This window comes from Furipterus horrens, unplaced genomic scaffold (genome assembly GCF_987537825.1).
Source record: "Furipterus horrens unplaced genomic scaffold, mFurHor1.1.pri manual_scaffold_1, whole genome shotgun sequence".
Lineage (NCBI taxonomy): Eukaryota > Metazoa > Chordata > Mammalia > Chiroptera > Furipteridae > Furipterus > Furipterus horrens.
The window spans coordinates 1,650,069-1,672,481 of NW_028327171.1; the positions used below are offsets into that span (position 1 = coordinate 1,650,069).

General features: G+C 61.2%; 2 protein-coding genes and 1 long non-coding RNA gene across 6 annotated transcripts in view; 2 read left to right on the top strand and 1 right to left on the bottom strand.

Moving 5' to 3' along the window:
* URB1 (URB1 ribosome biogenesis factor) overlaps window positions 1-8,805 on the bottom strand; it is a 50,712-nt gene extending 41,907 nt beyond the window's left edge. Inside the window, exons 1-5 of the mRNA XM_090271413.1 lie at window positions 8,585-8,805; window positions 6,611-6,750; window positions 5,744-5,895; window positions 4,817-4,949; window positions 982-1,078 (exon numbers count right to left, since the gene is read on the bottom strand). Coding sequence (XP_090127539.1) covers window positions 982-1,078; window positions 4,817-4,949; window positions 5,744-5,895; window positions 6,611-6,750; window positions 8,585-8,726 — 664 coding nt within the window. The 5' untranslated portion in view covers window positions 8,727-8,805. The remainder of the gene's footprint in view (window positions 1-981; window positions 1,079-4,816; window positions 4,950-5,743; window positions 5,896-6,610; window positions 6,751-8,584) is intronic.
* Window positions 8,806-9,708: 903 nt separating this feature from the next.
* On the top strand, window positions 9,709-12,237 carry LOC150020493 (uncharacterized). Its single transcript, XR_016513367.1, has 2 exons — window positions 9,709-9,750; window positions 11,079-12,237. It is a non-coding gene; the product is annotated as an uncharacterized LOC150020493 (long non-coding RNA).
* A 6,340-nt stretch (window positions 12,238-18,577) lies between these two features.
* Window positions 18,578-22,413, top strand: part of EVA1C (eva-1 homolog C) — a 55,544-nt gene continuing 51,708 nt past the window's right edge. For all 4 annotated transcript variants that reach the window (XM_090271418.1, XM_090271415.1, XM_090271416.1 and 1 more), the window contains exon 1: window positions 18,578-18,756. In XM_090271418.1, coding sequence (XP_090127544.1) covers window positions 18,597-18,756 — 160 coding nt within the window. In that variant the 5' untranslated portion in view covers window positions 18,578-18,596. The remainder of the gene's footprint in view (window positions 18,757-22,413) is intronic.

A 22,413-nucleotide genomic window follows, 5' to 3' on the forward strand; every position in this document is an offset into this window, starting at 1 on the left:
CACAGATTTACTCCGAGATGGATGTAAAGTGACAGCGGTCGTTTTGCTGCCAGCTGGCCGAGCCGGGGTCCCCGTGGCCCACCCTGCACTGTCACCAACAGACTGGGGCCACTGGGTGGAGGCACAGGAGCATTTCCGGCTCCCCTCCCACCACGCGTGCTTCACGGGCACACAGTGTGTGTGAGAGCAGGTCCGTGATCCTTACAAAAAGGGAAACCAGGGAACACCAGACAAACCAAGCCGACCGGAACTCACAGCCCAGAGGTGAAGGCCTACATGACCGACCCCAGTTACCAGTCTGCCGGCCTCCGATGCAGCCACGGTCGTATCTAACACAGGAAGAGGGCCGGCCTCACAGCTGCACTGCCAGGTGGAGGCAGGCGCGTCTGCACCCCGTTTCTGACCCCCGCGCCCTGCTGGTGGCGGGGCAGCCCGTTTCCTTAGAAACGGCTCCTGGGCGAAACCTCTGCTCGCGCCCCGCCTCCCCCCTTGGGCTGACGGGCCCGACCCAGCACGGCTGGAGCCCGCAGGCTGAGTTCCGACGGGACCTACGCCGCCCGCCCCGTGCAGCGCAGACGAGGAGCCCTCGTGTGCTCTGAGGAGAGGACCGGCCCCCCTGCCCACGGGGCCCACCCCAGGGGACCGCACTGAGCGACGGCCTGCGCCGCGTGGGGTCGAGGGCTGTCACCTGCCATTGCCCTGAACGTCCCAACAGGTGAAGCTGCGCCGGCCCCGCGGGGATGCCCGGAAGCTCTGTGACACGAGGCAAAGCCACCACAGAAGCGACACCTGCATTCCACACTCGGGTCCTGAGTAGAGCCAGAGCCGGGGCCGGGCTGACCACGCAGGAGCCCCGCACGGACCCAAGCTTCACCGCCCGCCCCTTGCTCTGCCTGCGGACCGTCGTCAGCCTGGAGGACAGGCTTTGCGGTGGCTCCCCCGGGCACCCGATGGCGCCGCCCCAGCCGCAGGCTCACCCACCTTTCAGCTCCAGCACCTGCCCCACTGTGCTGTCGTCCCCGGCCACCAGGAAGGACAGGGCGAACTGGATGTAGGCCAGCCGGACATCGTGCGTGCCCTGGGGGACAGGGAGACCAGGGTCACAGGCACATCCACACACGCCCCTCCGCTCCAGGCCCGAGGTCACAGAGGCCACGGGCATCTGTGTGTGCAAAGGGCTTTCTCTGCGCGTCCCCTCGATACCCCCCCACCCCCCGTCTTTCAAGCTCTCCCTGAACAGAAAAAAGCGGATCAAATGGGGCATCTGCTCCCCGCCGCACGCACATGCCAGCGCTGTCGGCACGTAGACCGTGAGCGTCACGCAAGGGGCTCCCCGCCGCCCAGACACCACCAACTCTTGGTGCCGATAACACCCCCGTGTTTGGAAACCCGGGGGTAACGGGGAGACCGGCGCTGCTGCCCACGAGGCTCCAATGAGGCGCCGTCTGGTTTTTGTTGACTTCACAGACGGACACCAGACAACAAAGCACCAGTGCTATCCTGTCACAGCCCAGTGTGGCCTCCGGGATGGCAACATGAGCCGCCCCAGGGGCGGCCCTGAGCGGACAGCAGGCCCTCGACCAGCAGGCGGCCCGTCAGGCGAGTCACCAGGGCCAGCCAGTCCGCACTCCCTCCCAGGAACTCCAAGAACCCATGTCTCATCGTCCCCAATTACGCCCAGAGAACCCGCAGGTGGCGGCCACACAGGTGCCGGGTGGCTGGCCCAGAACGAGCACAGCCGCTCGGCTCCGCCGGGGCCGCCAGAGACCTTTCCCCAATGGAGGTGCCCGAAGGTCAGCCAGCTCGTGCAGACGTCCGCCCTGGGAGCAGCCCCAGGCCCCTTGCCGGTGGCAGCAGAGGTAGTGGCAGTGACAGGGAGGACCGGCGGCACTCACTGAGCACCACCTGCCGAGCAGCGTGCCCAGTGCAGCCTGTGGTCACTGCGTGTCGCTCACATGCCCGAGGACGAGGGCCCACCACGCCCATGTGGTGCAGAAACGTCACCCCCGGACACGGAACTGCTGCGTGAACCCGGCCCTGGGACAGGGAGGGCCGGCTTCATGCTCGACCCCACGATGGCCCGCAGTCTTTCTTCCCGGGCCGCCCACGGCAGTTCCCCTTCCCTGTTCCCAAGGGCCACACGGGCACCACCGAGGCCTCTGTGAGCACCAAGCCAGCCCGTCTTGTCCTGTTGGGCACGAGCTTCTGGAGGAAGGGGGACACGTGGCCTCGCTCTGTGGCACCGGGGCGATGGAGTCCTGCGTCCGCGCCACATGGCGCTTCAGCAGGACCCGCTCAGACCACAGCTGGCCCACGGCAAACGCACGCATGGCTCCGTGCTCCCCTCTTCCTTCTGGGGACCCGCTGCGGGCCTCCTCACAGCTGGAGAGTGGGGACAATAACAACTAAGACGTGAAAAGGGGCTGCGTTTGCCTCGAGTGTCAGCGAGACTCCGCCCCCGTCACCAGCGACGTTCGAGGTGCAGTGACCTCAGGCCGAGAGAGGGTGCAGAGGGACTCTGGCACCGTCCCTGTCCTCAGTGCCCCCGGTGCCTCCTTTTCTAAGGAACAGCGGCTAACGCATCCTGGGCACGCAGGTCGTGTGTCAGGGCTGGTGACGCGCCTCCGTTCGGCTTTGTCCCTCCCAGCCGGCTGGGAAGGTGCCCCTAGTGTTTGGTTTGGTTTTGCCTTTTTTGTTTTGTACGCCGGAGTACTGGGAGTCAGGGCCCTGAATGCTGGTCCCAGTTACCTGCCGACCTGATGCTTCTGACTGGCTTGGATACAGCAGGGCTGGACGAGATCCTCCGGAGGGTCTCTCCGGCAATGAACCCTGAACCAAATGGAATCTAGTTCTCGCCTCCTGGCACCCATCTCGCAGACCCGGACCCCCGCCCCCCGGGCTTCAGATGCCCCACCCTGGGGAGAAGCCAGCCCTCCAGACACAGCGACACAGCCCCCGCCCCCTCCCAGCCAACCCGTCCCAGGCAGGAGGGCCCCGCCCACCCCTCATTCCGGCCCCGTGACCTCACAGGGCTGTCACCCAGGGAAGAAACCGTCCCGAGCGCGACGGCCTGTCCCAGAACGCTGTCTGAAACAGACCAAAGCTTACTCGGTAAAAGCAGGGCTTTTAGACACGCCTCCCTCGGCCGGACAGAAAACGTCCACGGTCCCTCCCCCTTTGAGGCCTTGACAGCTCCCTCCACAGAAGGGGGGCAGGAAACCCCACAGACGTGGACATTTAAGAAGCTCGTCCACCAGACACAACGTGTGGCCCTGTCTGGACGCTGCTTGGAGCCACGAAGGGCAGGAGGTGCCTGAGGCGGGGGAGGCCCCGAGGCCGCCCTCCCCGGTGCCAGGACGGGGCTGCGGCTGCTTCTGACGAGGCCTCCTCTGTAAGGGCACACCGGGAGGCTCTGGGCGCAGCAGGCCGCCCCGGAACACACCGGAAGGTGGGAGGGGACAGTGTCTAAAGCTGGTGACAGGCACTGGGGGCTCAGTGGGCCGCCCCTACGCCTGAGCTCCTGCCACTTGCTACGTGAAGAAACGTCACTGACACCTAGAAACCGTTCCCCACGTCACACAAAGTGCGGAAGGAACGCGGCATCGGGCACACAGCACACTGTCCACCCCCCCGGGCATGCCCCGTCTTGGTGGGCAGCCCGGGGACAACCAGCACGGCACTCAAGAGGTCAAGAGGGCTGAGGGGGAGGGGACCAGAACCTGACGGTGACGGGTGCCCACGAATAGTCATGTGGGGCTGGCCCTGGAGTCAGCCCTGGGGAGCCAGGAGTGCAGACTCTTCTAGAAACCCATCAATGTCAGGGCCACCCTCACTGAATGGAAGCTGCCGACCCACGAACAGAGCACAACACACAGGAGCCACAGTCCCTCACGGAATAACACTCACAATTCCAGGAAAGCCCCCGACATGGGGCCAGCCTCACAGAGCTGGGAGTCACGCGGCGACACCATGGGACCCTTCGGTCTGTATTACCCGGCACCGTGGAAACTCAGGTCCCAGGAAGAGAGAACAAGGTCACATCTGGGGCAAAAGCCAATCACTGGAATGCGGGTCCCCACCCGGGCGGATGGGTTGGTACTTGTCTGTCCCGAGCTCGGGACGGGGCGGGGGCGCAGAACCAACTCCTGGCTGCCCGTGGCTCGGAAGGCAGGATGCAGAATGTGCTCCAACAACCTGCCACTGGCCCTTGCCTCGGGGGGACGCCCTCCCCAGCCCGAGTCCCCGAACCTGTGCTTTCTCAGGAGCCTCCCAAGCCCAAGTGAAACTTCTAGAGCCTCCGGGGAACTGTTCTGAACAGCCCCCGACACCGACATTCACACATCCGTTCCCCCCAGATAACCCAGCTCCTCTCATGACGCGATTCGCTGGGAGGAGCAGCACACGGCCAAGAGCCACACACGTCCCCTGATGACGGCGCAGGCTTCAACTTTGAAGGGCTTTCTCCAGAGCGGACAGAATGCAAACAGGAGCCTGAGGCCACCCCGGGTCCCTGCACGGGGTCACAGAAACTACCTAATTCACTGACATGTGATGTCATACATGTGACATCATTCCCACAGGCCCGGCCGGGGAGGCGCTGTGACGCTGGGCCCCGAGCAGCTGGCTTCAGATGCCCCTGTCATTTGGGCTCTGCCAGGTGAGCAGGCAGTGAGGCCTCCCTGCCCCCAGGCTGCAGGGGCCACCACGGCACCCGGTCCTCCACAGAGGCCTCTGTCACCAGCACGTGGGGACCAAGACTGCCCCCCACCCTGGAAGGGAAGGAAACATGCTGGAAGCACGAGATGCTGGGACTCACCTTTGAATCCCGCTTGGTCACCAGGGCGTACAAGGCCTTGTTATTCAGATCAAAACGGCTGCAGACGTCCCTGGCGGCCTCGGGGCCCTGGGTCACCATGGCGGTCATGAGGGTCAGGCAGGCCCGAGCCATCCTGCACAAGAAACGGGGGTGAGGCCGGTCAGGACGGGCTGGGGCACAGAGCCACCTGCATGTCGGCCGTGCTCTGTCCCAGGTCAGAAGAGGCAAGGAAGGAGATATGCAAGTGTACTTCTCAAAAAGTCCTAACAAAAACTTCAGATAAACGAAAACACCGGAGTCTGAGGAGGCCCCCAGGGCACAGGATGAGAGCCACAAAGACGGCAGCTCTTCTGTCCAGTCGGTCGTCACGTTTTCGGGACAGCGCGCCGTGCCCGGCCTTCGTGGGCACTGAGGACGTCCGTGGTGGCCGTCCCTCTGCAGGTCCCGCGTCGGCGCCGGGAGCACAGCACCATCCAGGGCTGTCGAGGCCCCGGCCGCATGCACCCTGCATCCCCGTGGCGGGACAAGGACAGGCAGCAGCGCGACATGAAGATGACGTCGAATGTAGAGCCGCACCACCGTGCGCACACAGGCGTCCTTTCCGCTGCAGGCTGAAGGGGCAGAGCGGCGGGGGGCGGGCGCCATGGTGGCCCCGGAGGAGGGCTGTCCAGGCCACTGGGCAGAAGGACAAGCAGCGTCACGGGTGTCTGGAGTGTCCCCAGCACAGCAAGGAGAGCAGCGGGGCGGGGGGGACAGAAACCGTGGTACAGTGACAGGGAGCGGCCAGCCAGCAGGAGGAGGGCAGGGCCCGGTCACGGACGTGTCTCTGCCCTGCGTCCCGGGAGGGGAAAGCTCTGACACACACGTGGGGTGGGGGCTGAACAGCGCCAGCCCGAGGCTCGCCCGCCAGGCCGCCGCGTGACCCACCTGTACCCCGAGGCATACAGGGACTCGCACAGGAGCTTCATGTGGTTATTCAGCAGCTTCTTCACGATGTTGGTGCCCACAACGTGAAAGTGGGACAGGTCGCTTGCTGTCCGCAATAATATGGCCTCGAAAACTTGAAATATTAACAGCATCTGCAAAGACAATTGAAATGCGTACAAATCTTATTTCCGACCCCCATACAGATCTACTCCTATGCTCCCCAGACACGTGCAGGTCGAAAACCTTCAGCTTGCAGGACAGGGCCTCCCCCGATCCTGAGCCAAATGCGGGGAGGTGCAGCTTAGTGGGCCACTCGGCCAGTCCCCAGGCTCTGGAATTAGTCTTGTTCCCACAGCCAAGCTAAACAGAAAGCTGCTTGCTTACAACCACGCTGAATGAAATGAAAAGAGAAGCCTCTATTTAGGACTGGGTCTTGCTGCTTGGGGGGTATTCAGGTCTACAGCCTTCCCACGTGACCCTGAGATCTCAACAGGGCCCTAAATCACCCCAATTTTGAACTTCTCTGCAACCAGAAAACAAGTCAACTCAGCCCATGTCTGCATCTGTGACACACAAGTTTTACCTACTTCCCTGTTGTTAAAACAAATCACGTCGAAAATCAGTGCATTCGAATTAAGAACCTAAGACCCTTCCTTGTGGTATTACCCAGCGATAAGAAGAGCTTTCCACTAAACTGCCTTCAAAGGTCACGATGCAAAAATGGGTGCACCCCCCAGCAGGGCGAAGCGCCCTTGGCTGCAGAAAGCCGGCAGCGCTCTGCAAGTCCCCAGCACAGTTCCCTTCCCCAGGCCACCACAGCAGCAGCAGGGCCCTCCCTCTCACCAAGCCAGGGAAGGGGCAACGTACTTCACTCTCAGGCCGCTTCTCCCCACTCAGGAGCCGGAACAGCTCCGCGCACTCGACGGAGATCTTGATGTAGCCTTCCACGACATCACACGCGTCCTCTCGCGGGAGCGTCTTGGCCACAGAGACAAACGCTTCCAAGGCTGCAACAGTTACATTGGGACGTTAGCAAGGACAGTCTCCCGGAGACCTTCCCAGCGGCTCCTGGGCCAGGGGGAGGTGCCGGCGGGAACACCCAGGCACCTGGAGCTGCTGCTGACTGCGGTGGGGGCACGGCCACGACACGCAGACGGGGGTCAAAGCTACAACACGGCCTTTCCTCCATCTCGTGACGGCTCGGGCACAGGCTGGCGCAGAGCAGGACCCTTCTCCACCCAGGCAGACCCCTGACCCCTGCAGCCGCTGACCCACGCCTGAACTCCGCTCAGCCTGTTCCAGTCCAGCCCGTGAGCACCGCCCCCCCAAGGGTGCCATCAGAGTGGATACAGAACAGGCAGCACAATCGTATTTATCTCTGTAAACCTGCAACACGCACACGCACACGCACGCATTCAGCCTTGGAAAGGAAACCCCGCCGTTTACAACACGTATAGATGGTGAGAGTATCAGCGAAACAAGTCAGACCCAGAACCTAAAAGAGCCGAACTCCCAGGACCAGAGTAGAACAGAGGGTGCCAGGGCCTGGGGGGGCGTGGAGAATGGGGAGATGCTGGTCCCAGGGCACAAACGTCCCGCTCTGAGACGAGTAAGTTTGGGGACCTAATGTCCAGTGTGGTGACTACAGCTGGCAGTGCTGCACTATGTACATGATCTGAAATGTCATCAGCACCAAAAAAGGGCGACTGCGTGAGGGGGTGGCCATGCTAACCCGCCTTCCTGCAGGCAGCTCACAACATATGCACATGTCACGGTACTGCATGGGACACGGTAACACAGAAACGTCACCCCTGCCTCAGAGAAGCTGGAAACAACACCGTCCCTAACACCTGGATGAAGGCCAAGTCCCCTGACACCTGCCAAGTCCCCTGTGACACCAGAAGTGATGGAGACACATCAGGAGGAAGCGAGAACGCGAGGGCCCAGAGTCAGACACCAGTCCCACCCAGCCTCCCGGAGACTCGCTGTCACCGCACCCATCCCGTCCCCCGAAACCCGTGCAAACGCAGCACCTGAGAGTCAGGAAGCTGCATGTGGACGCAGGCCCCCGAATCGGCCGGCTTTCCCCTGCCTGATGGGCCCGGGCCCGGCCCCCGCCCCGCGGGAAGCCGCTTCCTCGGGGAGCCTTCCTGGATCTGCCGGCGGCGAGGCAGGCGCCGGGCACCAGACCTGCTCCCGGGTGAGGGGCTGCCGTGCCTGCCCGCCACCCGGCCGTGTGTGAGCGCTCCCCGCGCAGGGCCCCGGCTGGCCCTGTCCCCCGTGTCCTCTCTCCCCTCCCGGTAACGAACGAGCGAGCGAATGGATGAAACGTGTCTTTGTAAGGCGGCCGCGGCCGGCACCGGACACTTGAAACAACGTCTGCGGGACACACGCGGGAAACAGGCACGGCCGACGCCTGTCCGGCACCTTCTCTGACCCGGGCGCGCCCCCTGCTCCCCGCACCCCGCGTGCAGTCCTGTGCGGCCCGCCCCTGTCCCCGGAGCGACGGCGGCCACGTCCCTGCGGCGGGCGGACCGGCGGGCTCGGCAGCTGGTTGCGCGAATCCGCACCCTCAGCCGCTGTCCTAACGACGCCGGGAAGGTTCCGGAGTCCGCTGCGGGCGCTGTCACGGCCCACGCGCCGGGCCCTCCGGCGTGGCCGACAGCGCGGGGCGCGGACGCCCGACCCCCGGGGCCTCGGGCCCGCGTCTGCAGTCGGCAGGTGAGGCTCTGGCCCGCGGCGGCCCGCGGCGCTGCAGACGGGAGGCGCCGCGTCGGGGACACCCGGCCCGGAGGCCGCCCCGCACGCACGTGCTCCCCCCGCGGCCCGCCCCGCACTCACCCGGCCCCGCGCCTTGCGGGTCCCTCAGCTGAGCCTTGAAGCGCGCGCCCGTGAGCTCTTCGGTGCGGGCCCGCTTGGCTGAGCCCGCGGGGGGCGCCGCGTCGTCCTGGCCGCCCCGGGCCTTCCTCTTGGGGACCCCCATGCCGAGAGGGCGGGGCCGCGCCGGACACACACCCGCCGCCCCGGCGCGCGGACTCCACTGCAGACGGGCGACTGCGGCCCGCACATGCGCCGGAAGGGGCGGAGCCTGGCCGGAGAGGCGGGCCCCTGGAAGAATGGCCGGCGGAAGGGGCGGGCCTAGTTCCGAGCCGGCGGAAGAGGCGTGCCTTCGGGGCGGGGCCTGCGGGGGCGGGGCCTTCGGGGGCGGGGCCTGCAGGGGCGGGCTCTGTGGGGGCGGGGCCTTCGGGGGCGGGGCCTGCGGGGGCGGGCTCTGTGGGGGCGGGGCCTGTGGGCGCACCCTGCGCGCGCTGCGGGCGGGCTAGCAGGCGGGTCCCAGCGGGCGCGGCACGACACCTCCTGCCCCGGCGGCGCTCTAGAGTCTTGGCTGCGAGAACGCCGGTCGTTCGCTCCCGCGGGACACGAGGCCGGGCGCGCCGGAGCCACAGCGCCGGCTCAGTTACCGGAGTCCCTGGAGGAACGTGCTCGGCCCGCCGCGGGGCGCCCTGCGGATTGGCCGCGAGGGTGACCGAGCCCGGCCACGTGCCAGGCGGGCTGATGCGGGAGGTCCTCGCACGGGCACCGGGGCCGAGGGTCGTGCGGGCGCCCCTAACCCTGACCCGCCGCGCATCTCACAGCAGAACCAGACCGACCTCCGCCCCGGGCGCCCCCGAACGGATGCGAGGACGTGAGCCCTTTGGGCGCCCGGGGCGGGAGGAGAGGCGCCAGGGCCTCCGCGTCTGAGCTCCGGTCCTTACAACGGAGACGGCGACGCCAGCCTAACGGCAGGGGGCAGGGGCGCTGGGCGGAGAAGGTGTCGCGCGGTGTGAGACGGCTGGGCCGGGCGGGGGGGACCGGGTGTCCTGGCCCGGCGGCGAGGGCCTGGGGCCACGGTCAGTGCCCCGCGGCAGAGCGGAGGCAGACGCGAAGCAGGAACGGGCTGGCGCGTGCCTTCCCCGCAAGCCGCGCGCCCACGCTGGTTCCCTTCGGGCGTTAACTGCGACCACCGGGTTTGTTTCCAGCGGGGGTGGGGGCTGGGGGGACCCAACCAACGAGGCCGCAGGGGCAACAGTCAAAAGCCCTGTGCCCAGTTCCCGCCGGGGCGGCTTCGCGCAGCACCGTCTCTCTGCAGACTGTCAGCGGGAGGGAACTTGCCCGCATTACCCCGCTGCTAAGCGCGGAAGCCACTCGCCCAGTGGACCCCCACCGCGGCCTGAGACAGGGGGTCAGAGCCCATCCCGCCTGATGGGATTGGTTCAGGAGGGCACATGGGGGCCCAGACCAGGGCGGCTGGCCACCAGCTCACTCGGCTCCTTGTTCAGGTCCCAGGCTCACCAGCCAGCGTGTGCCCAGTGACGTGGCTTTCTGTATGAACGGCCTGCGAGGGCAGAAGGGACCCCAGAACGTCTGGTCTCTCGAAGATAAACATCATCGTGGCTAGGGCCATCTAAGCTGGTACCCGCTTTGGGACCTGTTCACTGCTGTTCCCCCTGAAACTGCCCAGACCTCGGGGGCTCAGACGGTCGCTGCACGGGGGCTCTGCCTACTGACCTTGCACTCCCCGCCTCCTTGCCCCCTCTGCTTTCCTCCATGCCACTGTCACCTGCTGGTGATGTTAGCTGTGTGTTTGTCAGACCCCTTTACGAACATGTGCGCTCTGCAGTGGCACGGAACGAAGAGCAGGCCTCCGTCCTCGCCGCCTAGCACAGGGCCGGGTGCACCAAGGGGCTCAGTAGCTGTTGGCTGAGTAAATGTCTACATGGAGAGGAGTGTGAACGATCGCACGGATCTGGGACTTGAGCTTGGCCAATGTCATCTGTCCTAAAAGGCAGGCTGGCTCTTGCAATGCTATCAAAACAGCCCAGGATGCAGGTGTTGGAGCCTCCCAGCTTGTGAACTGGGCGCTGGGCTGTGGTCTGTGAGCCAAGGGCGGTGTGCAGCCTCTAATGGCTGGCCGTTCATCTCCAGGGGCCGCGCTCCTCATCACACGTGTTAAGTGTGGGTGTTTACTTAGCCCCACTCCAGTCTTCTAAGTTCAAATGCGAGTTTTGGAAAGACAGAAGGAAAAGTTCCATCAGAGCCCCTATCGAGGTCATACTAAGGCACGTTCATCGGGGGCCCCGAGCGCATGAGAAGCAGGCCTTGCTGTATACAGGGTGACGCTGTCCTCACGGTTCCCACCACGTTGTTCGCCGTGCGCGCTAATGCAATCGCATTGCGGGGAGGACAGGTGTGCAGCGCCTTTCCCTGTCCTGTAGGACGTTTACTCGCCAGTGGTGGGGGTTTTAGGGCAGCACTTCCTGAGATCAAGGCAGTTCCATTTTCTGCTTGTTTGCAGTGAGAAGAATGAACCATTCTTTCAAAGGCAGTCACCTGAACTCCACTGAAGGACACAGTGTCCCCAGGCTAGAAAGATAAGTCCACCTACGGCTGCTCTGTTCCAGTCCACAGAACACCAATATTTGCTATGCGTACTCTATTGTCCCAACAGCCATAATCAATTCAAAAGAAGCAGTCTCAGACCAGACCTCACAAAAGATTGGTTATTCAGTTGATGGCCTTATTATTTGAACAGCAAAATAGGGCAAAAGTGTACCCAACTTAGACATTAAAATACCAATGATAAATTTCAAAGCTATTGCAAAGACTGGACTAACATCTCAATCATTAGTTAGAAATATAAGAAAATGTAGAAAATTTGAACAACACTGTATTCAAAGTAATAGACAGTAAGAGAACTTTATACCCACAAACAGGTTACATGTTCTTTTTAAATAACATGGAACCATGATAAAAATTGACTATCTTCTAGGCCACAGAGGAGACCCCAACAAATTCCAAAAAATCAACAACATACAGATCATGTTCTCTGATCAGAAAGCAATAAACTTAGACCTTGATAATAAAAGGATATGTTTTTAATAATCCCATACGCCTGGGAGGGGGAAAAAACTTATAAGTAATCCTTGGAAAGCATGAGGGAAATTATGAAAGACTTGGAATGAAATTCAAAATAAAGTATTAATCGGCAGCAGGAGAGTGGTCTCTGCACTCTTTGTCCCAAATGGGCATCTAGGGTGAATAAAGGCCTGGTTAAGGACAATAACACGTCGTAAACCGTGCGGAAGGGAGAATGTTTTGTGGACAGTTCGTGTGTGTGTGTGTGTGTGTGTGTCTGTGTCTGTGTGTGTGTGTGTGTGTGAGCCAGTTTTAAGTGATTAGTTTTTAAAATGAGTACTTCTTAATGGAAACATCTTGACCCAAAATCTGTGGCAGGATTTTGAGAACCATTAAAGCCAAGCCGAATGAGGAAGAAATGAAGTGAGACCGGAAGTCAACGGGAAGCGTGGCGTGGTTGGTAGGTTGCTGTGGAAGCAGGAGGCAGTGTCCAGCCTGCTCTCCGGGCCGGAGCCCCTGCAACACGCCCCGCGGACGCGCACACCCATCAGTAAGTAACTGTGGTTATCTAAGGACAAAATAAAATACTCTTCCCTCTCTGTGTACGTGCATTTTATTTCAAACAGCTCTACTTGTCAGACCATAAATACTTATTACGTTGTTTGGAGCTAAGTGTTTAATGAGTGTGACAGTTCAGGCTCCCATTGTTGTTTTATTTTATTTTTACTGTATTTTTATTGTTGACACTATTACAGATGTCCCCATTCCACCCCACCCCCATCCTTGCCCCCCTTCCCTCAGGCTGTCACCACACTGCTACTGCATCCATGGTTTCTGCACGTATGTTCTTTGGCGCATTCCTTCCCCTTCTTTCATCCAGCGCCCTCCCCCCCGCCTCTGACAGCTGTCAGTCTGCTCCGTGTGTCCATACCTGTTCTGTTTTGCTCATCAGCTTATTTTGTTTATTAGATGGCACACATAAGTGAGATCACATGGTGTGTGTCTTTCTGCCTAGGAGCACTGTAAGAAGCCTTTGAGACTCTAAGGACTCCGTGAGCCGAGAAGGTTCGGGACTCTGCTCTGCCCCTTCAGCAGAGCTCACGTTGGTCGACCCTGAATTCCTTTCGGTGGACTTTGATTTGTTTTCTTTCGGTAGCGCTAAGTTTTTCCTTGGAAATTATCGTTAAAGATTTAAAACATTTCTGCACACCCATGTTTGTAACAGCATTATTCAAACAGCCCAGAGGTGGAAGCCGCCCATCGGCAGGTGAACAGATAAGCAAGTGTGGCCCGCGCACACAATGGGATAGTGCTCAGCTTTGAACAGCAAGGGCGCTCTGACAGCCCTCAGTGTGGGTGAATCCTGAAGACGTTGGACTAAGTGAAAAAAGCCAGTCACGGAAGGACAAAAGCTGTGTGACTCCACTTGGAGGAAGCACTTAGAGGGGCCGAAGTCGCGAGGACAGAAAGGAGAGAGCGGCTGCCGGGGACTGGGGGCGGGAGAATGGGGAGCCATTGTTTAAGGGGCCCAGCGTTTCGGTTCTGCCGTGGTTACGCAACACCGTGAATATACTGAGCGCCCCAAACCTGTGCACCCCAGATGGTTAAAATGGTAAATGCTATGTCACGTCTATTGTGCCCCATTAAAAAATGGGGGGGCACTTCATGGGCCAGTCACCCTGGCGAAGACATCGCTAGGATTCTCACCTGCAGAGGGCGCCCTTGACGGCTGCTGGGGGCTCCCGGGGGGGCTGTGCAGGGCGGGCTGTGCAGGGGCGGAGGGTCCCCCCTAAGCCCCAGGTCTCTCCTTCCCCGCACCTGGGCAGCAGGCCCCGCCGCCCCCCTCCCCGCGCCCTCCGCAGGCGCCTGCTGAAGGGTGCCTACCTGCGCTGACCGAGAAGACACCAGCTGGACAGACACATGAGCACCCTTCCCGTTCCCTCCTTCTGGGAGAGACAGTCCCTAGCGGGACGAACGGGGCCCATACACACGAAGGAATGTCACTCACCCTTAAAATGGAAGAGAGTTCTGACACAGGGGTGAACGCTGCAGGCTTCCTGCTCAGTGAGAAAAGCCGCCTCCAAAGGACAGACCCTTGGGTGAGGGACCTATCGTGGTCAGGCTGAGAGAGAGAGGGGAAGAGGGGTCGCCAGGATGGGACGCCTCACGCTGAACACTCCCGGGGCCCAGAGCTGAGTCTCCCACAATAGCCCACGAACCCCAAAGTGCGTTTGTGCTGCACCCTTCTCTTGCGGAGGGAAGAACAGGAGTGTCGTGGGAACAAGCAGAGGGCACGCGCCAAAGGTAAACGAAAAGAAGCAGGTAAGGAGGCGTCCAGGCGGGTCCAGAATTAGCACAGGTTTGGCCAATTTCCGGAAACCTGCATCTCACTTAAACAGGCTGTGGGCTTTCAGAGGGCCGACGCTTCCATTCTGCAGATGTGGAGACCTGGGAGACAGAGAGGCTGAATGCCGCTGGGTGGCAGCCCCCCAGCAGAACAGAGACTCACCCCTGCGCCTTTGACCTCAGAAGGACTGCCGGGCAGACACACGCGAGTCCTTACAGGCCTCCTCGCGTGGGCTTTGGAGATGGGCCTTCCTAGTCGCCCAGCGGCGCCCTGCTGATGGGGCCAGCCCTGCGAACACACGGCCGTTGGTGCGCTCTGAAAATAAGCCTTTTAGCTCCGACTGCAGGTGACCTTGCTCTCCCACGCTGGAAGGTTGGCTTCTTTGAGGCTGACAAATGGTGGTTTATGTCTTCCCAGAAGGGCTGCACCCCATCTTTGTCAAACGCCCGAAGCCTTCTTACCTGGACGGCGCAGGTGGGGGCAGAGGCGCGGGGCTGGGCTTTGAGCACGCAGCTCATGAACATCTTCCAAAAGAGGCTTGGAAGGAGGGACAGGGATGTGACTTTGAGCTGGGAAGGCAGACGGGACAGGGTGCTCTCAAAAGAAAAATAAAAAAGGCAGCAATGAACACATGGAAGTGCAAAACGTACAGTCGTCCCCCCTTATCCGTGGGGGATCCGCTCTCAGACCCCCCCATGGATGCCTGAGACCGCAGAGAGTACCCCGCCCTTTATATGCCGTGTTCTTTCCTATGAACTAGCCCATACCTACCATGCAGTTTAATTTAGAAGTCCTGCCCAGTAAGAGATGAACCACAAAAACTAACATAAAACAGAACAACGCTGACAGTACGCTGTAACAGAAGGTACGTGAACGCGGTCTCTCTGTCTCTGCACCGCGTGGAGGTGCTGGGTCAAGCGATGATTCACACCCAGGCCGAGGGCGCAAATGGCATGAGATTTCATCACGACACTACTCGGAATAGCACACAATTTAAAACTTACAAATGCTTATTTCCAGAACTTTCCATGTCCTATTTTCAGACTGCGATGACAGCGGGAAGTGAACTTCACATCAGGGCAAGCGACTGTAGTTTAGATGTCCGTCCTGGACGCCTGTCCTGCACAGAACGGACGCTGTGGGCACAGAGGCCCGCCTCCAGTGCCTCTGCAGGGGGGAGCAAGATCACCGAACGGCAGCGTCACAGAGAAGGGGACACTTTTCTGTGACTCCCTCAGGTGCCCCTCCCTAATTTCAGCGTTTCTGAAGTTTCAGAGGGTTTCCAGTTGGAGCCAGCTCCCTGGGCATGCAGCCTGGGCCAGGCTCAGGGCCCTGTGCTCCGAGGGCCCTGCTGGATTAAATGCTCAGCTGGCGCCATCGGGGAGTCCTGTGGAATTCTGGAACCAGGGGCCCCACATTTTCATTTGGCAGAAGGTGTGGAGCGGGTCTCGGCCAGCGCCCGTCTCAAAGGGTGGTTGTGAGTGTTAACCTTTCGGGAGCACGTTATTATTTGGCTCCCTCTTCCCCAGATGCTGATTCCAGCTCCCATAGCTGCTGAGCCACCCTGGGACTGTGACTGCCCCTGACTTCCCGGTCCCACCAGGAAAGGGGAAGAGGAGACCTCTTCCTGCCCCAGGTGGACTTTACGAGGGTGTCTCCTCCTTTGAAGTGTGGCTCACCTCCCCCAGGTTCCTGTCTTACAAGCTTTTATAGTTCCCGGAGCGTGGGTGTTTGGTTGTATAATTGGAGACAGAGAAATGGGTGGGACGTCCATTTCCTTGGGGGCACAAAGGGCTCCAGTGAGGAAGATAAATGGAATTATTTCACTGTCTTGCATAATTTCAAATTTCTTAAAGCAATCAGGTTAGGACTAAAATCTGATTTAACAATGAGCAGCTGAGGGGCGGAGCAGAGGGAAGCCAGGGCTCCCCGGGTCCCCCAACATTCTGGCCATGCTGGGCTGGCCACGCCCCACCTCCAACCATGTCTCCGATTTGGCCACTTTCCCATCTCTCTGGGCCTGCCAAGCCGCCTGGCTACACTCAGATTATGATCCCCTTTGTTGTTGTTATTGTTAGATTTTTTTAAAAAACAGCTTTATGGAGATATAATTCACATACCACACAACTCACCCGTTTCAAGGGTGCAGTCCGATGGTTTCTGGCGTATTGCATTATTAATGTTTTGCAGTTGTTGTGGTAAACACACACAACATAGAATTTGCCCCGTTAGGTATACAATTCAGTGTTCAGTTCTTTGGGGTGCAGAGCCTTGGGGCCCCCTTCGGCCCCCCAGTGCGGTTGCACCCAGCAGCCACGGCCATCTTACCCACACGCCCCTGACCACGTCCCTCGCCTGCTTACAGTTCTTTGCTGCTAAGGTAACGCCGGGACTGCCCGCTCGTCCTCCGGGTCCCTGAGCTCTGGCTGGTGGCTGCTGTCTTGTAGGCCTGCCCTTTGCTCTCCGTCCCATCCCCTCCAGACACGGCTCCACGCTTCCAGGGAGCCATGCTTCTTTGGGATTTCACACCCGCCAGCCCCTTTTCCTAAAATGGTCACCCTTCCCAAACACCTAGCTTTGGACTGGCCCACTCCTCCCATCCCTCCCATCCATCTTGTCCTGAAAGGGTCCCTAGCGCCTCCCGCCCTCCTTCTGCCTCGGCTTCCCTTCTGCGCCTGTGGGGCCCCGTTGTTCACGACCCCGGCTCACTTGTTCTGCATCTGCCTTCCTCCCCCGCAGTCATGGCTGATACTGACCGAGCGCTTACCATTTCCAGGCCCGCCCTCGCCACATCACCTGTATCAGCTCACTCAGGCCCCACAGAGGCCTCAGGACTTCCGCTGGTAATGGAGCCCACAGGGCACCTGGGAGCCAGCGCCGACCTGCCCACCTGCCAGGCAGAGCCCAGGCCCAGGGACCATGGCCCCCTCCCTGCCCCCGCTCTATCCGGGTCCCTGGCCCGGCATCCGACCCACAGGCGCCCGATTCTCACCTAAACTGGATGGATAACGGATGGAGGCCGGAGAATCCAGGTGGGGCCTGCGTCCGGGGCAAACGTCACTCACTGAGCGGCTCCTAAGTGACAGGCACCGCCTCAGTTTTCCCAGCCTAGAGTGCACACTAATAACATCTCTGTTGTTGAGAAGGTTGAGTATTTTAATGTAGATTTTTAAAAAAATCATTGGGCCTCGCAGACTAGGTGCTACTCAGCAAACACTATTGGACCCAGACCCCGATTCCCTGGTCTGCCTCTGCCTGAGCGCGGCTGGGACCCCGTGTCACCCACCTCTACGAGGGTCCCACAGGGGGGCGGGCGCATCTCTGTTGTCTCTCGCTAGGCCTCCCGCCGCGCTCTGCAGCCTTCGCCGCGCCGCTGCGAGCCGACCGGGGCAGCGCGCCGGGTCCCACCCTCGGGCCTCATTATCTGCGTTTCCGCGCCAGGCCCGCCGAGCACTTGGCAGGCCTCCCTGCGACGTTCGGGAACACTTTGTGCCGAGCGCCTGCCGCCGGGCCTCCTCCCTCTCGCCGGCGCCGCCCGGCCGGGCCCGGACGCCCCGCGCGATCGGTGGGGTTTGGGTCGCTGGGGCCCAGGTACCCGCAGCCGGCGCAGCCGCGGAGCCTCCGCGCACTTGTCCTCCGTCCCCCAGCCCGGGCCCCTCCGTGCGCTCCTCGCCCACCGACTGGGTGTGCGCTCGTGCGTAATCAAGAGGTTCAGAAAGATGCTGTGGCCCATTTTCAAACAAAGCCCGATTCTTAGCGCTCGGCAGCTGTTTCTGTCGGTCCGGCGTCAGATCCTCCAAGCGCTGCGCACAGCCAGCGCCCAAAGGAAGTCGGAGCCCAAAGAAAGCGGCTCAGGAGCCCTTGGACACGCTTTGAGACCCCCATCCTCACCCCTCCTCCCGCTCGTGTCCGTCCTACTGCGTAAACTTGGACAGTAATCGGGGTCTCAGTCTCCTCCTCTGTGCAATGGGGGTAACTACGTGCTTGGTGATTCTGCAGGGGTCGCAGATACGTGTGTGTCGCACCTCCAGCTCCCCACCTCCCGACGGCCACCGCCCCGGCCTCGGCCCCGCCCCGGGGCGCCCAGGCTCACCGCGCAGCTCTGGCTCCAAAGTGCGTCACGGGCACCGGCAGCGCTGCTCCGGCGGCCAGCGAGGGACTGGCAGGGAGCCAGCGCGGGCCGGGCCAGGGGTGCCGGGCCGGCTCAGGGGCGGGGACCCGGCGTGAAAGGCGCTCAAGTTGCGCGGCCCTTCGCGTGCTGTTGGGGGCACCCTCCGCGGCAGGCAGCGTGCCAGGGGCCAGCCCCAGCAACCGCGGGGCGCGCGGGGTTACACTTTCCCTTCGGCTCCGCTCGTTTCCTCCCGCGCGGCGGCGGTGGCGAAGATTTCCTCTCGGGGAAACTACGCGGATCCTGCCCGGGGCTCCTCGCCCCGCCCCAGTTCTCCGCCCCCTCCCCTTTGCTGGGGAGCCGGTGCGGCCCAGAGCCGGGGAGGTGGCGGGGGGCCGCGGAGCCTCTGGCCACCAACTCACCGCGCCATGTGACGCAGTCCTCCGCCCAGCAACTCCCCTGCCGTCCTGTGCCCCCACCCGCGCCCCGCCGCGACGGGCACCATGCTCCTGCCGGGACCCGCGCGCCCGCCGCCGGCTCCCCAGCCGGCGCAGCATCCCGGCCTCCGGCGGCAGGTAGAGCCGCCGGCGCAGCTCCTGCGCCTCTTCTACTGCACTGTCCTGGTCTGCTCCAAGGAGATCGCGGCGCTCACGGACTTCTCCGGTAAGAAGCGTCCTTCCTCGCCGTGAGCCCCCGGCGCCGTGGCGCGCCCAGGTGAGCCCTCGGCTAGGGGCAGTCGCCCGAGGGGGCGCAGCAGGGTTGGATCAAGTTGGGGTGCGATCGTAGCCGGTTTTCTTGCCTGTTGTGAGCCCTCAGCATGTAGGTGGCTGCGTGTGGGATGGTGGCAGGGGAGCCCCCCACCCCTAGGTGGGAGGGCGGGCGAGGTATTCGGAGTTTGTCGCCCTGCTGTTGACTTCAGTTTCGCAGCGTCACGACTCCACTCGGAAGGACACGTGTGGGCTGGAAGCTCCTTAAGCCGAGCCCCCGGTCGTCCAGCGCTGCGGGACACACGTGCTGTTGTCCGCAGGGTGCGCTTGGTTTGCCACCGGCTTAGTCCCCCTGCGTCCCAGCCAGGCTCCAGGCCCGGGGCAAGGAGAGGAGCCCAGCGGATGACTGGCCTGAAGTCAGCGCCGCCAGAACGAGGGAAGCCCGAGGGTCGGAAAGGCGGGTGGAGAGGTGAGCAGGAGCTTGCGGAACAGAGAGGAGCCTGGAGTGGGGTGCTGGGGGCACGACCATCTCCCAAAGGTCCCGGCACCTCCCGCTCCAGTGCCCGTCTATCCAGTCTACTCAAACAACGGCTTCCTCCTTCCAGTGAACCTGCAGGCTTTCTCTGGGGGGCTGGCACCAGGGCTCCTGCAGCCGCCCTCCGCGGCTCTGGGGCTGGAGGTGTGGCGCCAAGAAGCGAGAGTAGTTTTTCTGGGTCACTACGGCAGCTGCCTCCCTCCGTGTCCCGCTGTCCTTGCCTAGAGTAACCCACATCCTGGCAGCTGCAACTGGGCGCTCTCCCTCTCGTGAGCCTTTGCCCTCTCCCTGCTCCCGAAGCAGCTCTGAACCCCTGCTCTGCCTTTCAGCACCTTCTGCAACCCCAGGCTGCATCTGTTCCAGGAGGGCCCTGCCTGCAGGGTCTTTGCAAAGGAATCGTGGTGAGGGGACAGTCCCCAGCCCTTCAGGCAGGAGACAGACCAGCCTCCGGCAGAGAGTCCTTGCAGGGCAGGAGCGGAGCTGGGTTTCTAGTTTACTTACAGAGAATGTCATTGTTAGCCGCGAGCTCTTAGGTCAGAGTTCCTTTTCTTTGAATATTTAATATCAAGGCAGTGTTTCTGCCTAGCAAAGGAAGCCAAGATATGCCTCTCTGGCAAGCAGACTGTCGCCCTTAAACTTGAACGCCGCAGGGTCAGAGCGCCGGGGCAAGTGTGCCAGGGAGAAGCTCTTCCAGGGCTATTGACTTTTTTTTTTTTTTTGGAATAGACGTTTCTTGGCTGCTAGAAAAGTTCTCTCTTTGCTGATTTAAGCTATGGAGAGCAGTTCCGAATTCAGCCACCTCCGAGCACTGAATGTCATAAGGAAAGAACGGAAAGCTGTCAGGTGCATTTGGTGACATGTTGCAACTGAACAAACATCGCTTTAGGGGCACTGTGGTGTGGACGCCTGGCTGCTTGCGCAGATCATAGACCCTTGCAGCCCGTCTGAGGGGGGCACCCAGGCTTGGCGTCGTCCGCAGGTGACACCCCCTCAGAGGTGAGCCTGGGCCGTCAAACACGGAGGCCACCCCCCCGAGGGAAACATCCTTCTCAATGACACGCGCAGGAGAAGGGGTTTCCTTCTGCTTTCGGGGGGACTCTCGAGTCCAGGGTTTAAAGCTCCCTGAGCCCGGCAGGTGGTGACATTACCAGGTGCATCTGTCAGCCTCGCTCTCCAGAGGTCTGGAGACGAGGGAGAAAGTGTCGGGGGGCCTTAGGGGGAGAAGGAAAGAAAACTAACATCCTCCTCCTCCTCCCAAAGAATAGACGCACTAGGGTTGAAGTCTAAGTCCCCTGTTGGGGGCGGCTTATGGGGAACGTGCAGTCTTCCAACGCCAGTTAATTTGACTTGAAACCTAATGAACCTTGAGGGGCCTCCTAACCATGTGAAATACAGCCTCGAGCAAAATCCCCAAGTTCCAAAGATGTCAGTCTGCGTATTCAGTCGACTGTTTTAGTCAAAGCAGCAGGTCTGGATCACATGGCACCGTCCACATCCACCCCCCACCCCCCCACCCCCGCCTCCAGGGGCCTCAGAGCCCGCTGCCTTCTCTCCTGGGGACAGGCAGTCCTGCTCCTTCCTGTGAACTTGGGCAGGGGAGTGTGGCCTCTTCCCCAGGGAGACTCGCCGCTGTAACTCCACGCAGGGGAGCAGCATCTGACAGTGCAGACACTTGTTTTTCTAAACAAGGGGAACATCAAACCCTGATATCGAGGGAGGCGGGAGGGAGCTTGGGACCCCCTTTCACCCTGCGGAGACAAGGTGGAGGAAGGCTGGCGTATCCCCACAAGAGACAGCGCCAGAAAGCCAGGGGTCCCGGGGGCTGTCTGTGAACCGCTGGGCTTGTCGGGAGGCGCCCGCCTGGGGCAGAGTCTGGGGGCGTTGCTAACATTACTGAAGCCTTCCTCATCCTGCAGCTCCCTGGGAGCCTTTTCCTGGGGCTGTCAGTGATGCCGTTTCCCTGGGGCATTGGTTTTTCCCCCCCTGGGGACTCCAGCATCAGATCTCCTCTAATAATCCAGAGGCTGCTCGGTGGCCCCCCATTCCTGTGTGCTCCCCCCGCCCCTGTGTGCTCATGACTTGTGCTAATCCCCTCTAAGCTTGCTGGGAGGCAGCCTCCCGACACGCCTGGCTCCCTTGTCCCTGAAGATACTGAGATGCTGCCAGCAGCCCCTGGAAAGCTGACTATCATCACTGCATTAAAAACACATCCCAGGAAGGCCGGCGCAGCTCACGCAAAATCAGCGCCTCTGATCCCAATTCCATACTCAGGCACTGGGCGTCCGTCCATCTTCCTCCTTGGCGCGGAGCTCTGTTCCCTGGCCTGCATTCCCAAGTCGGGGACTTGGCTTGAGAGGTCCAAATTGATCGCTGATTTTTAAAAGAAGAAGAACTACAATATTAGCATCATCTTTGCTCAGAGAACAAGGCAGGGGGAGGGCTGAGAGGAGGAAGGGGTTCCATCTGGTTGCAGCCACAAGAAGCCAGGACCCTCTCTCCACCTTCTGCGTGGCCTTAGGAGCAAGGCTTCAGCGTGTCTGCGCCCTGAGTTCACCAACCCCCGTTCTTGTTCTTTTTCTGGTGACTTTAGTCTCTGCCGTCTCTCTGCTGCGGGCAGGCAGGGCTTCTCTCCCTGCCTCCTGTTCTCTCTCCTGTTCTATTTCTTTCTTCCCACAGAAGTCCGGGTGATGGATGGGCTCACGGAGCGGGTGGGGGTGGGGAAGGAAAGGGGGGGGGGAATGATTCTAGTTCCCACTTGGATTCCTCCGTGGGAGTCATGACTGTGTGTTTACCACGTGGCCTCACCCTGGGGCACAGGCCGTGGCTGTGGGCAGAAGAGGAGAGGAGGCGAGAACCAAGGAGAGGTGGTTGTTAGACCCTCCCCTGCACTGAGTGTCCCCAGACCTCAAACCGAGGCGACAGTAGGGGGCAGGGTCTCTCGGCTGGTGCCCTCGTCCCAGCCGGCAGGAGCCCCGGCAAGGAGTGGTGCTTGCTGGCAGAACTACGCAGTCCAGCAAATAAACCCGACCCTGCCTGCGTATGGCATTGGTCAGGAATTTCAGGATGTAGAAAAATAGC